We start from the raw sequence: 12,921 nt of genomic DNA on the forward strand, positions 1-12,921 counted from the left end.
AACCAGTTCACAAGGATTTCTCATGTGCACCAAGTTCAAACCACTGTACTCTGCAGTACTTAACCGACTGTCTGCTGCGTCTTAAGCTCTGAGCAAGCTGCAGGCACCCCTGGCCCGCCAGACTAAGACTCATTATTTTGCTTTCGGCAAAATTTAAAGATCCTCTTCCTGGCCAAAACACATCTATGGCTAAGTTCACCAGATGGCACGCCCTTTGTGCACAGGCGAACTCCTCCCTTCGGAAAACTTTCCAGTGAACCATCCTGGGCTGATTCACCCACTGCAATGTGGCTGTAGGCTACAGTTCTGTTCATTTGGTTCCTACAAAGTAATTGCAGTGGTGGGAGTTGGGCCTGGCCATTCAAACGTGCTCAGCAGGCGAACCCGGGTTCCATTCCTGGCTCCACGAAGCCCCTGGAAGGCAGCAGTGAAGCCTCAAGTGACTGACTTTGCCTTGCACGTGGGTGAGAGACCCTATTGAGCTGACAGCTCCTGACTTCACCTGGCTTAGCCCTGGCTGTTGCTGCTGCATTTGAGGAGTGAACCAGCAGATCTCGAGCCAGCTCTCACGCTCGCGCTCCCTCGCTCTCTCCATCTCAGATAAATAAAAAAAATTAATTAAAAAAAAAAAGACTTTATCTTACAGGTTCCTGAAATCTTTCAAATGGGTCTGCTTCAAAGGAAAATTAAGAAGTGGGTAGGGTGCAGGGATCCGACCTCTACTGGGGGGTGGGGGGGCGGAAGGGGGGAGCGCAAACCCATGAGAGCACAGCACGGGCCTGCAGGACCGCGGCGCACCTGAGCCTGCTGCAGGTCCCACGCCGCGGCTAGTGCCCGCGGTGTCCCCAGCGCCTGCAGAGTCCCGGACAATCAGCTGTGCGCGGCTCCTGACCTCTCAGGGCAGCCGCAACAGCCCTGATGCACGCCGATTGCGTGTCAGGGGCTGTGCACGAGCGTTGCATGAATTAACATTTAATTCTCACACGGTAACCCCGGGAAGCAGGTGTCCCGTTCCCTTTCCACAAAGGGGGCCACTGAGGTTCCGGAGGCGCGGCTGTCAGGGAGAGCAGCGCCGGGGCTGAACCTGACCTTCTCATTCAGCCGCCCCGCACGCCGCACGCACCTTCTCTCGGGGACGACCTGCGGGGTCCCTGGAGCCTCGCTGCCAGGCGCCTGGCCGCACAGCCCGGGAAGCCCCGCTCGCGCCCTCCGGGCCGGGAGGGGCCGCCTCGCCGGCTGTGTCCGGTCCCCGCCTCCCTCCCCTCCGCGGCCGGCGGCGGGCGGGGCGCGGGTGGCCCCGGGCCGGGGCAGACCCGGCGGCGGGAAGCGGCCGCGCCCGGGCGGCACGGCGGGGCGGGGCAGGGCCGGGCGCCGCGGGAAGGGGAGGCCGCGCTGGCTGGGAGCCGCGCCGCAGCCGCCGCGCCGCGATGGGGCTGGAGACCGAGAAGGCAGACGTACAGCTCTTCATGGACGACGACGCCTACAGTCACCACAGTGGCGTCGACTTCGCCGACCCCGAGAAGTTCCCGGACACTGGCCCGGACCGTGATCCCCACGGGCTCAACTCGCATCTCAAGGTGAGGCCGAAACCTGGGCTGGGGGGGAGGGAAGCTTGGAGCGTTCTCCAAGTCCCAGGGTGCGGGTGCCCCTGGGTCAGCCCTGCGGGGTCCAGGGCTCTCCCCCATGCACCCCACACCAGGGCCGCCTGCGCAGCCGGGAAGTCTGCGCTAGACTCCTGCGCGTCCACCGCGACCCCAAGAGAAGGTGAGGAAGTCCGGCGCCAGCCTTCCTCGGGGGCGGCAGGTTGGGGACAGTGCGCTCCGTTCTCTACAGCTAGGCTTTGAGGATGTGATCGCCGAGCCGGTGACTACGCACTCCTTTGACAAAGTGTGGATCTGCAGCCATGCCCTCTTTGAAATCAGCAAGTACGTGCTGTACAAGTTCCTGACGGTATTCCTGGCCATCCCCCTGGCCTTCGCCGCGGGAGTTCTCTTTGCCGTCCTCAGCTGTCTACACATCTGGTGAGTTGGGGGTGCCCCGGTGGGACCGGCTTGCTGGACCTAAGGAAGGCTTTCTGCCACCTGCCCCCAGCCCTGTCGCTGGCGATTGCCAGGCGATTGCCAGGCCAGGACGCACATCAGCTCCTGAGCAGCGACAGCACTGGAGGGCCTGGAGGGGCTGCGTTATTCTGTCTAGAAAAGGAGCTTGGAAGGGGCTTTAAACGGGAGGCGGGATGGCCCTCTTTCCCCGGGTGCGATTTTCCTTTGCAAGTCCAAGGCTCAGCTGAGGGAGGAGGTGGGGACATGGAAACCCTGCCTCCTGCCACAGGGCACCCTCTCCCAAGAGCTCTGTTCTGACTTGTGCCTGTGGTTCCCGGTAGGGCTCTTGATGTTGTTGACCTTTGTTCAGCCCCCATCAGTGCAGGGGCAGAGGGGCTAAACAAAAGTGATCTCTGAGCAGAAGACCACTGACAAATCGGACAGGACAATGATATCAGACCTGGTTAAGCCATGCCGCCTTCAGCCCTGCCACAGGAAAGTGGTGAGGATGGGACCAGTGGAGGTGGGAGGAGTATGCAGTTAAGGTGCTGGCCCTCAGCACCAATGAATGAAAACCCAAGCTTCAGTGTACTGAAATGACAAGGCCATCAAATTACTTACCCACAAATGGGAGTGCATCTAGTTAAGGGAAGAAATGTGGAAACCCACTTGGACATTCATAGGATGTTTTGAGTAACTTTATTCTCACTCAAAATGCATCATTTGGCCCAGTGGTTAAAGTTTCTTATATAGAGTGCCTGGGTTTGATGCCCAGCTAAAGGTTCCTGATTCTAGCTCCTGATTCCAGCTCCCTGCTAATGCAGACCCTGGGAGGCAGCAATGATGACTCAAGTAGTTGGGTCTCAGCCATCCATGTGGCCAAGACCAAAAATGAGTTTCTGGCTCTTGATTTTTTTTTTTTTTTTGACAGGTAGAGTTATAGACAGTGAGAGGGAGAGAGAGAGAAAGATCTTCCTTCCATTGGTTCACCCCCCAAATGGCTGCTACAGCCAGAGCTATGCCAATCTGAAACCAGGAGCCAGGTGCTTCCTCCTGGTCTCCCAAGTGGGTGCAGGGGCCCAAGCATTTGGGCCATCCTCCACTGCCCTCCTGGGCCACAGCAGAGACCTGGACTGGAAGAGGAGCAACTGGGATTAGAACCTGGCACCTATATGGGATGCCGGCGCCACAGGTGGAGGATTAACCAAGTGAGCCACAGCACCAGCCCCTGGCTCCTGATTTAGGCCCAGCCTCCACCATTATGAGCATTTGGGGAATGAGCCACAAAACAGTAATAGTTGTGTGCTTGCTCATTCTCTCTCTTTCTCCCTCTCAAATGATTTTTTAAGTAAACAAAAAGACTGTCTTCATTGTTTGGAGAAGAAGAATATTGAGATCATCTCCAGTAGTACACCAGCTGTCTAGCTGGTGTTCAGGCAGTCCTGGTGAAATGTGGAACCCCAGATACCTCCATGTCTTTCTTAATCACTTTATATAGTATTACTACACCCTGACACACGCCCAGTATTCAATGCTAGTAGTCCCCAAACTACTCATCATTCCTCTTTACCATCTTCACCTTAACTTCCTCAGTCAGTTAGCCAACTAGTCCATTGACCAAACAATCTATCAAATGCTTGTTTTGTGCTGAACCCTGGACTCCAGCCTAGTGAGACACAGGATCTGCCTTTCAGCTTACAGTACATCAGGGCAGCTGGCTAGGTGCAAAGATGATACCTTGCAAAAATGCAGCTCTGATGAAAAAGAGAAACAGGCAAGTATTTATAGAGGGAAAAGAATCCAGAAAGCCTTTCAAGGGTAATAACAGTTTACCAACTAAGGAAAGGATAGAAAGAGAACTAATCACTAAAGCTTGTAAACAATTAAACCATGTTGAAATTGCCACAGACTCCAGAGAAATGAAAATTTCTGCCTTTATACATGGTCAGAGGCACAAAGCACAGATGTGTAGAAATCTAATATTCTGACATTCACACGAGGATTTTCTTTAAGATGCCTAAGTCCACACTTAATGTGGGATTCCTAATGAACTAAAACCACTCATGTAACCTTTATGTCAGTTTTCTCACTTTCAGAAATGTGAAAAATGAAGTGACTACATATCATATTGTGAAATGCTGGCTACGAAGCTATTTGGAAATACAGAGTGCCACATTTGTAGTCAACAAAGCCAGGCTTTCCCAAAACCTTTGTGGAAGAACTGAAAGAGAATTTTTTTTCATTTACTAAATGATGGGAAGATATAAGTAAAACTATAGTTAACAGAATAGTGCCTCTCTCCACCTGGCTGTCCTGAGAAAGGAGATGTTTTTGTGCAGTGCTTCCATTGGTAAATAATCAACTCATTTCGTTTTTAGCCACATAAAATCTATTATTCAACTCCAGCTTGTGTTTCAAATTACATTCATGTGGGATATTAATATTTAACTATCATGCATTTGTTACCAGGTAGCTGTGATTGCAAACAGAGTAGTTTCAAACAAAAATACTTAAATGTAGTTTATCCCTGATGAAATAGGTTTATCATTAACGGATTACATTCCCATGACATCATAAGGCCAGATGGACCCATTTGAGAAAGATTTTTTTTCTTTTTAATTTTATTTTATAGTTTTTTAAGCAAGGAGATGTTTACTGTTTTATCAAGAAGTTAGTAGTAACCAAAGCTATGAAAATGACACAGAAATAGAACTTTGGACCAAGTCACAATGTCACAACAGATCTGATTTTTAGATTCCTTACAGAAACACATAACAATAACAGCAAAACCAGAAGACTGGTGATGTTGAACCCCAGACCACAGGTGTAAGTCATCAGGAACCAATAAATTAATACCAGTCCATGGCCCAAGCAGACAGCGATAGGAGCTCTTTTGCAAAGGCAGGATACTGCTCATAAGTGGAACATACCGGAGCAATGTGACTGGGAATCCCAGGAACACAAATTTTGCTGAAAATGCATCACAAATAGATGTGCAACTGGTGGCAGTGCAGTAGTGGCAATCATATGTCTAGAAGACACGTGCTGTGACTACGCAGTGTGCATGGCACAACAATTAATATAAAGCCAAATTATAATCTCTGTCTTAGGGTTTTATTATCCAGTGAAGCATATAAAATTTATTTAAGAAGTGAACCACATTAGACCTTAATCAGATTTGGGGTCACTCTAAATTGCCTAGAGGTTCAGAAGGGATATGATTTACAGTGTTGAGAACACAATTTAAGCTTGACATCTTGAACGTTGGATTTTGTGACCCAAAATGAGAGAACAGCTTTTAATAAATTAAAGTGAGTTCATCCCATGCTACGAACTAAAGTCTAGTGTGGGCAACCGTACTTTACAGAACTGGAAAATCAACTTTTGTCAAGTGTTTAATTCCGTTTTAGAACATGGAGAGCTAAGGAATTAATGGGGATAGAAAAGTTCTTAGCCTAAAGAAGAGTGGAAAGTTCACATTATCCTAGATGGGATAGATTTGGTTAGAAAGTTTTGAGATTATTTTGCTACCGTTGTTTTCATTTTACTTTCTGGCTTCAAATAGGTCCATTTATTATTCATTATAATGATAGCATCATATGGATTTATGGTGCATAATATGTGTTATTCCTAATAGCCAGCTCTGTAAGATTTCCTGTGCTTACTTTAATTTGTATCAATGTGCCCAAGGCCACACATCCAGCAGCATAATGAAATAAGAAGTTAAAAGTTTCCATTATTCAGGTTTCAGTTCAACTGTTTAGCTCTGAAACCCCAGTAATTAATTTTCCTATGGAAATGCTTCAAATATTTAACACTTGGAATGAAACACAAGATAAATATAATCTCAGTAGGCAATATGAATAATTCTGTATTCTAAAATATATCAATCAATAGTTTCCTGATTTTCCCTGCACAGTGTGCTAGGCTCGGTGGATCTTTATTTGGGTATTTATTTTAATACTCTGTTATGCCCACCCAGGCAATAATAGAAATTCCACTGAGACCAACAGCAATGCCTAAGAATTCACAAATACTTTTGTGCTCAAAGAGCACTATTACAGCAAAAAACATCAGAAGATTATATTGAAAATTAGCCAGCCTGGGGAATATAAGAATATGTAGTTATCTTAAGTAAAAGTATATGAAACAAATGATTTCAGGATAGATGAGTTTTTCTCTTTTCAAAGTTTAGCATCAATTGCATGGCTCTTTTAATTATACCATGAAGCATTTTTGGTGTGTGTAAGTACCATGACAAACAATGTAGGCATGATTAATAATATAAAGCACAACAGAATGCTAACCTTATTCCAGTTCCAAACATTTATGAAGAGCCAAGGTCACTTAGAGTTGTATCACGTAGTAGGAAAGAGAAATATATGCACCCATTTATGATACTGTTTAGTAAATTTGAGAATTAGGAAGCTGGTACTTTAGAAGCACACAGTGGGGAGGATCCACCCAGCCTTGGGGGGGGGGGGGCAGCAGGAAAGACTCTCAGGAAACAGACCCCAGGGAAATATGCAGGGAGGCAGGCTACTATTTAGGGGCAGAGACAAGGGAGAGACAAATGCAGCTTTGTCTTCCTTGTACGTTTTCAGATAGCATGCCATCAGTGGTTGCTGTTCATGTACTTATTCTGAATGTCCAAATGAATTTAAGTGAAGCAGGTTATGATTATATCTTCTCATGTCCATCCAAGAGTCAGTGGCCTTATTTGGTAACACCAATAATCCTCACACATGTCTCTTGCTCACCCCAGGATTTTGATGCCTTTCGTAAAGACCTGCTTAATGGTCCTGCCTTCAGTGCAGACGATATGGAGGAGTGTGACAGATGTTGTCATTGCGCCACTGTGTGCAAGCATAGGACGAAGCTTCTCTTCCGTCGGCTTGCAGCTGAGTCACGACTGAGCACTGGGACCACAGATCTGGAGAGTCGGTCACTATAATACTTCTTTGTTGTTGTAACAAAAAAGCACTACTGTTCTCTTCATTTCCCAACTCTCCCAATTAAGAAAACTATTAAGATTTGCACCCACATGGACAAATGTTTATTGGCAGATCTTTTCAAATCATACCATTCTAATTAACAGTCATGGATTTCATATCTACCTTTATAACCATAATTATACAGTAGTTTGGCAATACTTCAATTTTTAAGACAGTTTTTTACTTTAGTACAGAAGTCTCCATTTTATATTAATTTATAGTGATTAGGAGATATTTCTCTAAAAACACTACAATACTTCTATGCACAAATCTTCATAAAAATATTGGATTTCTTTCTTTTTTAACTCTAGGAGTAATCTTTTTTAAATTACCTTTATAGAACTGGTAATAAGGATAAGGGATACATAGGATATTCAAAGATCCTAGATACTGCAGTAACAAAAACACACAGTGATGATAGTAACTATCAGATAATAAAAAAAATGTGAAAACAGGTTCATGAAAATGTTCTTCTAAGCTATTGTTAACCTATAGGCCTATTTAATAAGTTGTTTCATTTGATTGTATATTTTGTGCTGAATGTAAATTGTTGCTCTAATCAGATTGCTCTAAAGAAGGTTTATTATATGTGTTATCTTGTTGAACATTATAATATATAAAATGAGAACATGTAATTCCCACTCTGTAACTTCATTGAAAAGATTGCACAGTTGTAATTAAGGAAGCTTAAATCTTTGAGAATAGAATGTTAACAGAATGATATTCAAGACTTTCTTTTCTAATTTTTCAAAGCAAAATTCTAAAATGTTTTATGAATAATTTTTATCTAGTTGTGATCTTAAAATAATTCATATCTAATTGGAATTTCATTTAAACAAAGCTTTTTTCTTTTCTCTCATAGTTAGAAATTAATCCTGCACACTGCATTCCTGTTAATGTTTCACTTTTCTTTCAATTAATATTGGTGCTATTTAATAATATTTTACATTAGAGACTATCTCTGACGAAGTATAATTTTAAATACAACGATTTAGACAGAACAGTTGTCAATTTGCTGGGTTCATGCTACTGAGCTACATGCGTAAATTAATAATTAGTAGCTATAAACATTTAAGATATTCTTCAATATGTGTTTTGTAACACAGTATCAAGTTATGCTTATCTTTTTTGAATTGTAGAGTCCTATTTCACTGTTATGAATTATTGTTGCTTTAAAACCCTGTTTATTCAAAATTGACAGGCATGTACTGGATAAGTTTATGATGTGAGTAGTTACTATAATTTACACATCAGTGCATGAATTGCAATGTGTCAATGCTCAAACTTCAAAATTACACCAGCACCTGAATTAGCATTTCTTTGAATATCCTCACATAAGTGACAAATCTTCATTCAACGAACAGCAATGAGATTTTTCAAAATTATCAGGTCGAGTGCATATAAATGAGGATTGAACTGGAATACTACTGACAACCAAATCAAGTGAATGATTCAGTTATGAAGTTCATATCCTTTTGAAGGTAGTTACAAAAGAGACATTTCAAAACTGCCTTCAGCCATTATAGCATCCTTAGAAAAGACCCTCATGATTATCATGCACTTGACTGTATAGATTTTATTATGTTAGTTAAACAAGTCAATCAGTCTCATGGCTTTATAGTTATACTTGATATTTAAATGTTTATTAAACATCTTTTGATATGTAGATAAGCCAAAAGTATCTGATTAATAAAATATCTATTTTAATAAATCATGAGCTTCCATATTTTCAACTAGTTACTTGTCAGTTTTAAAGCTGAAATATACACACATAGCCATATACCAAGGTCTTTTCACTTTTAACAAGTGATTCTAATGAGTCCTTACAAAATGAATTGTTGAGATTTTCCATTAACCATTTCATTTCAAAGACTCAAACTTTATATCAAGTGAATCCAAGTTTCATATGTATTCATATTGGCTCTTTTATTTGAGGCAAGAGAGAGTGAGAAATGAGACTTCTATAATAAACTTTCTAAAAACTCATAAATGTGTTCATTGCTTTTATTACATTAAATATGTAACTGATCATTAAGCTTTTCAAATTAATATTAAACTTCTTTAAAACTCAAAATAAGTAATAAATACATGAGCAATTGATTGTTCTGGGATGTATCTGTGAAAAACTATGAGACTGATCATTTAATTCTTTGTTTTCCTAACCCCTAAAAAGGTTCCATGTGACTTTTCCTGCCATTTGATGAATAGTATGAAATAGGTTTTATCCAAACCTACCACATGGCATCTTCCTTATAAAAATCTCCTCTCCCTAATAGTAAATAAACTGATATTTCTGGGGCCAGCACTGTGGTGCAGTAGGTTAACGCCCTGGCCTGAAGCGCCAACATCCTATATGGGTGCTGGTTCAAGACCCAGCTGCTCCACTTCCCATCCAGCTCTCTGCTATGGCCTAGGAAAGCAGTAGAATATGGCCCAAGTCCTTGGGCTCCTGCACCCATGTGGGAGACCTGGAAGAAGCTTCTGGCTCCTGGCTTTAGATCGGCACAGCTCCGGCCGTTGCAGCCAACTGGGGAGTGAACCATCAGATGGAAGACCTCTCTCTCTCTCTCTCTCTCTCTCTCTTTCTGCCTCTCCTCTCTCTATGTAGCTCTGACTTTAGAATAAATAAATAAATCTTTAAAAAAAAGTAAAAAAAATAAACTGATAGTTCTGTTTCTAATTTTTTAATATGAAAGTAATACTAGAAATTACATGTCCTTAGATAACGGTTCCATAAAACCAAACTAAAGTCCAAAATTATTTTTGGAAAGTGATTATAGTAATTGCTGATGTTGGCGTGGATTTTCTTGTGGTCACTTAATCTGGAAAAATGACCAATCTCTAATAATAAGGAAGCATTTGGCTTTTTTAAAGTATTCTTTATAGTTTTAAAGAATTTTTAAGTCCCTTTTTTTAAGATTTATTATTTTATTTTGTTTGAAAGGCAGAGTTACAGAGAGAGGGAGGTAGAGAGAGATCTTCCATCTGCTGGTTCACTCCCCAAATGGCTGCAGTGGCCAGGGCTGGGCCAGGCCAAAGCCAGGAGTTGGATCAGAAGTGGAGCAGCCAGGACCTGAACAGGCACCCATATGGGATGGGGATGCCAGTATTGCAGATGGCAGCACAACCCACTACTATAAATAAATAAATATATATATATATATATAACTATAATGCTGATCCAAAGTCCCACTTCTTGATGGCAATCCATTTCCTATTAATTTATTTCAGTATTTTGCCTGGATTATAATGAAAAGAATCCTGTGCTAGAAGTCAGGCAAGTGGATTCCGGACTCAGCACTGTAATTACTGAGTGTGCCAACTCCTGCAAATGGTTCAATTCCTGGATCTCAGTTGTCCTAACTCTTTAAAATTTGTATTAATTTTATTTATTTGAGAGGAAGAGAGAAAGAAGGAGGGAGTTCCCATTTACTTCCCAAATGCCCTCATCAGCTAGGGCTACACCTGATGTCACAAGACTGGCTCTCAGTTGGGGTCTCCAATGTTGGTGTCAAGGACCATCAGCTGCTGCCTCCCTGTATGCACATTCACATGAACCTGGAATTGGAAGCACAGTTGGGACTACAACCAAGGAACTTTGACATGAGATGCCGGCATCCCAAGTGGTGTCATCAGCCAGGCTGAACGCCTGCTCCAGTTTTGTTATTTTTAATAAAAACATTGTCCTAAATGATCTCTCAGGAGCTTTATATCTCATTGTTTTCTGTGACTCCAGTGGGATGAAGGCTGGCTATGTATCTGCAAACCAATCCATATGTGCAGTCTGTGGATTTTTAAAAGGCCAGTGGATTGCCTTTCAACTGCACATTGGCATACTACAAATACAATAATCAAGTCATGTACTTTTAATTCTTCCATTGATTATAATTCTTCATGGTAAGAATTCTTAGAGTTTGACAATTCTAACACGCAGTTATTATTTTCTCAAAAAATACTCTGTTAATCACAATTTTAAATTAATTAGAATTTATTTTACCTAAAGATTATCTGCCAAAGTGACTATTATGCCAACACCATCTCTAGCATTTGCCCAGCTATTTTCCACCACCTCCTAATTGACCTCTTCCCTTGCCTTAACTATGATCTCCAGTCCATTTTTCTCTTCAAAAAACATGGCCATATCAAGGATCCCATGTCATTTCCCCATTTAAAACTATTGTTTGTATGTGATTGCCCTCAGAACAACTGTCTGAATTCTAAACCATGCATCCAAGGCCTTCACTTCACTTCCGTGCCATACTGAGGGATCCTTCCGAGGTCTAATTGAAAACCCTACTCTATCCATGTGCCCTGCTCTCTCCTGTCCCAGAGAGTAGCACTCTCCCCACCGTGATCTGCCTAACTCCCACCTATTCCAAAGCTTCTGTGTCTTTCATATAAAATCGTACACCACAGATCACTCTGTAAAAGTAACCTGGATAACTAACTCCACTAGACTACTGTTTAGGTCTTTGAAACCCAAAAACATGACTTCACCTTTGTTTCCTGGGATTCTGAAATGGTGCCCAGTGCTTAATACATTCAATCCATGTTTTCTGACTGAATGGCTACATGAATAACAACTGAGGAAAATGAGGGATGATTGCAGAAACAGGGGTGGGAATCACACAGCAACTTCTTCATTTTCTTCATTTGTAAAGGGGGCCTGAAATGTACTGATTCAAACAAAATTTTCCTTTTCACTGTGTTCTCACTCATGAGTCGTCAAGTTGGGAAAACTAAGTGTATATAAAACATATCAGGTGTATTTTGGCTTTTGGGAAAATTCCTGTTTTTAGTCTCAATCCTCTTAACTGAAATTTAGTTCAAATCTTTGGGAATAGGACATCTCAGCACTTAGAAACTTTAGGAACATATTTCTATGCTTTTCAAAATGTTGCTATGTCTTTTAAATTTATTTATTTATTTTATATGCATGTGGGAACAGAGAGAAAGAGAGAGAGACAAGAGATAGGTGCCTTCCATCTTCTGGTTCACTTTCCAAATGCCCACAATAGGCAGGGACCAAAGCCAGAAGCCAGGGATTCACTCCAGGAGGTCTTTCATGTGGGTGGCAGGAACCCAATTGCTTGAGCCAGCACCACTGCCTCCCAGGATCCATATTAGCAGAAAGCTTAAATAAGCAGCCAGAGCTGAGTATTGAACCCAGGCACGCTGGTGTCCTAACCAGCAGCTTAACCACTAGGGAAACATCTGCTCCCCTATTCCTTTTACTATCCCATTTCCCATTTTCAAACTTAAAATCTGAAACATTTTTATAGAGTTTTAGTTGTAAAAAAAAAAAAAAAAGGTCCAATACATTGCCACATTTGATTCCATAAACAAATCAAGTAGCATAATAGAGAAATGATACAAATAATGGCAAGGTTTCTTTAGCTTGCAACTTTGCCATTTTAAATTTTTGTTTGACATAACAAGGGCTCACACTAAATTTTTACAGACTAAACATAAGAAAAGGAAACAAAATTCTTAAATGTAGGTAGAGTTACCATGAAAATTTAATCACAGCTAATGTAATTTATCGCGAAGTAGGAACTAGTATTTTTCTCCAACTTGCTTCAGAAAATCAGTATTTCCTGAATGAGCGAATGACTGCATAAATAAATGACTGAAGACAATTTGTATTCATCTGTGCAGGGGAGACATGGAAAGGGGTTAACCAAGGAAGAGACAGAGGTGTCAGATCTACTAGGCATCCAAATGATATTTTTTGAACAGTTTTGCTTTCCATAATCCAATCAGCCAATTTTCTTCTCCTTGTTTGCCCTGAATAACAAAATGAGTAGAAGGCACCCTTTAGTACACTATAAATTATTTATGTACTCATTTTCCAGCTTCTTTCTATGGATGGTTTCTAAAGTGCTGCC

General features: G+C 42.0%; 1 protein-coding gene across 1 annotated transcript; it reads left to right on the top strand.

Annotated features, from left to right (window-relative positions):
* Positions 1-1,124: 1,124 nt before the first annotated feature.
* On the top strand, positions 1,125-9,018 carry CAV2 (caveolin 2). Its single transcript, NM_001171022.1, has 3 exons — positions 1,125-1,577; positions 1,834-2,021; positions 6,805-9,018. Exons 1-3 carry the CDS (start codon positions 1,428-1,430, stop codon positions 6,953-6,955), a joined length of 489 nt encoding a protein of 162 aa, NP_001164493.1. The 5' UTR covers positions 1,125-1,427; the 3' UTR covers positions 6,956-9,018.
* The last annotated feature ends 3,903 nt before the right edge of the window (positions 9,019-12,921 follow it).

Source organism: Oryctolagus cuniculus, chromosome 3, assembly GCF_051225735.1.
Source record: "Oryctolagus cuniculus isolate XC-2025 breed Fujian yellow rabbit chromosome 3, ASM5122573v1, whole genome shotgun sequence".
Classification (NCBI taxonomy): Eukaryota; Metazoa; Chordata; class Mammalia; order Lagomorpha; family Leporidae; genus Oryctolagus; species Oryctolagus cuniculus.

What these genes read in the sequence shown, in the direction of transcription:
- CAV2 (NM_001171022.1), top strand. Translation starts at nt 1,428, where the DNA reads ATGGGGCTGGAGACCGAGAAGGCAGACGTACAGCTCTTCATGGACGAC. An exon ending in GGCTCAACTCGCATCTCAAG is followed by an intron (nt 1,578 to 1,833) that starts GTGAGGCCGAAA and finishes CGTTCTCTACAG; the next exon opens with CTAGGCTTTGAGGATGTGAT. An exon ending in CTCAGCTGTCTACACATCTG is followed by an intron (nt 2,022 to 6,804) that starts GTGAGTTGGGGG and finishes TGCTCACCCCAG; the next exon opens with GATTTTGATGCCTTTCGTAA.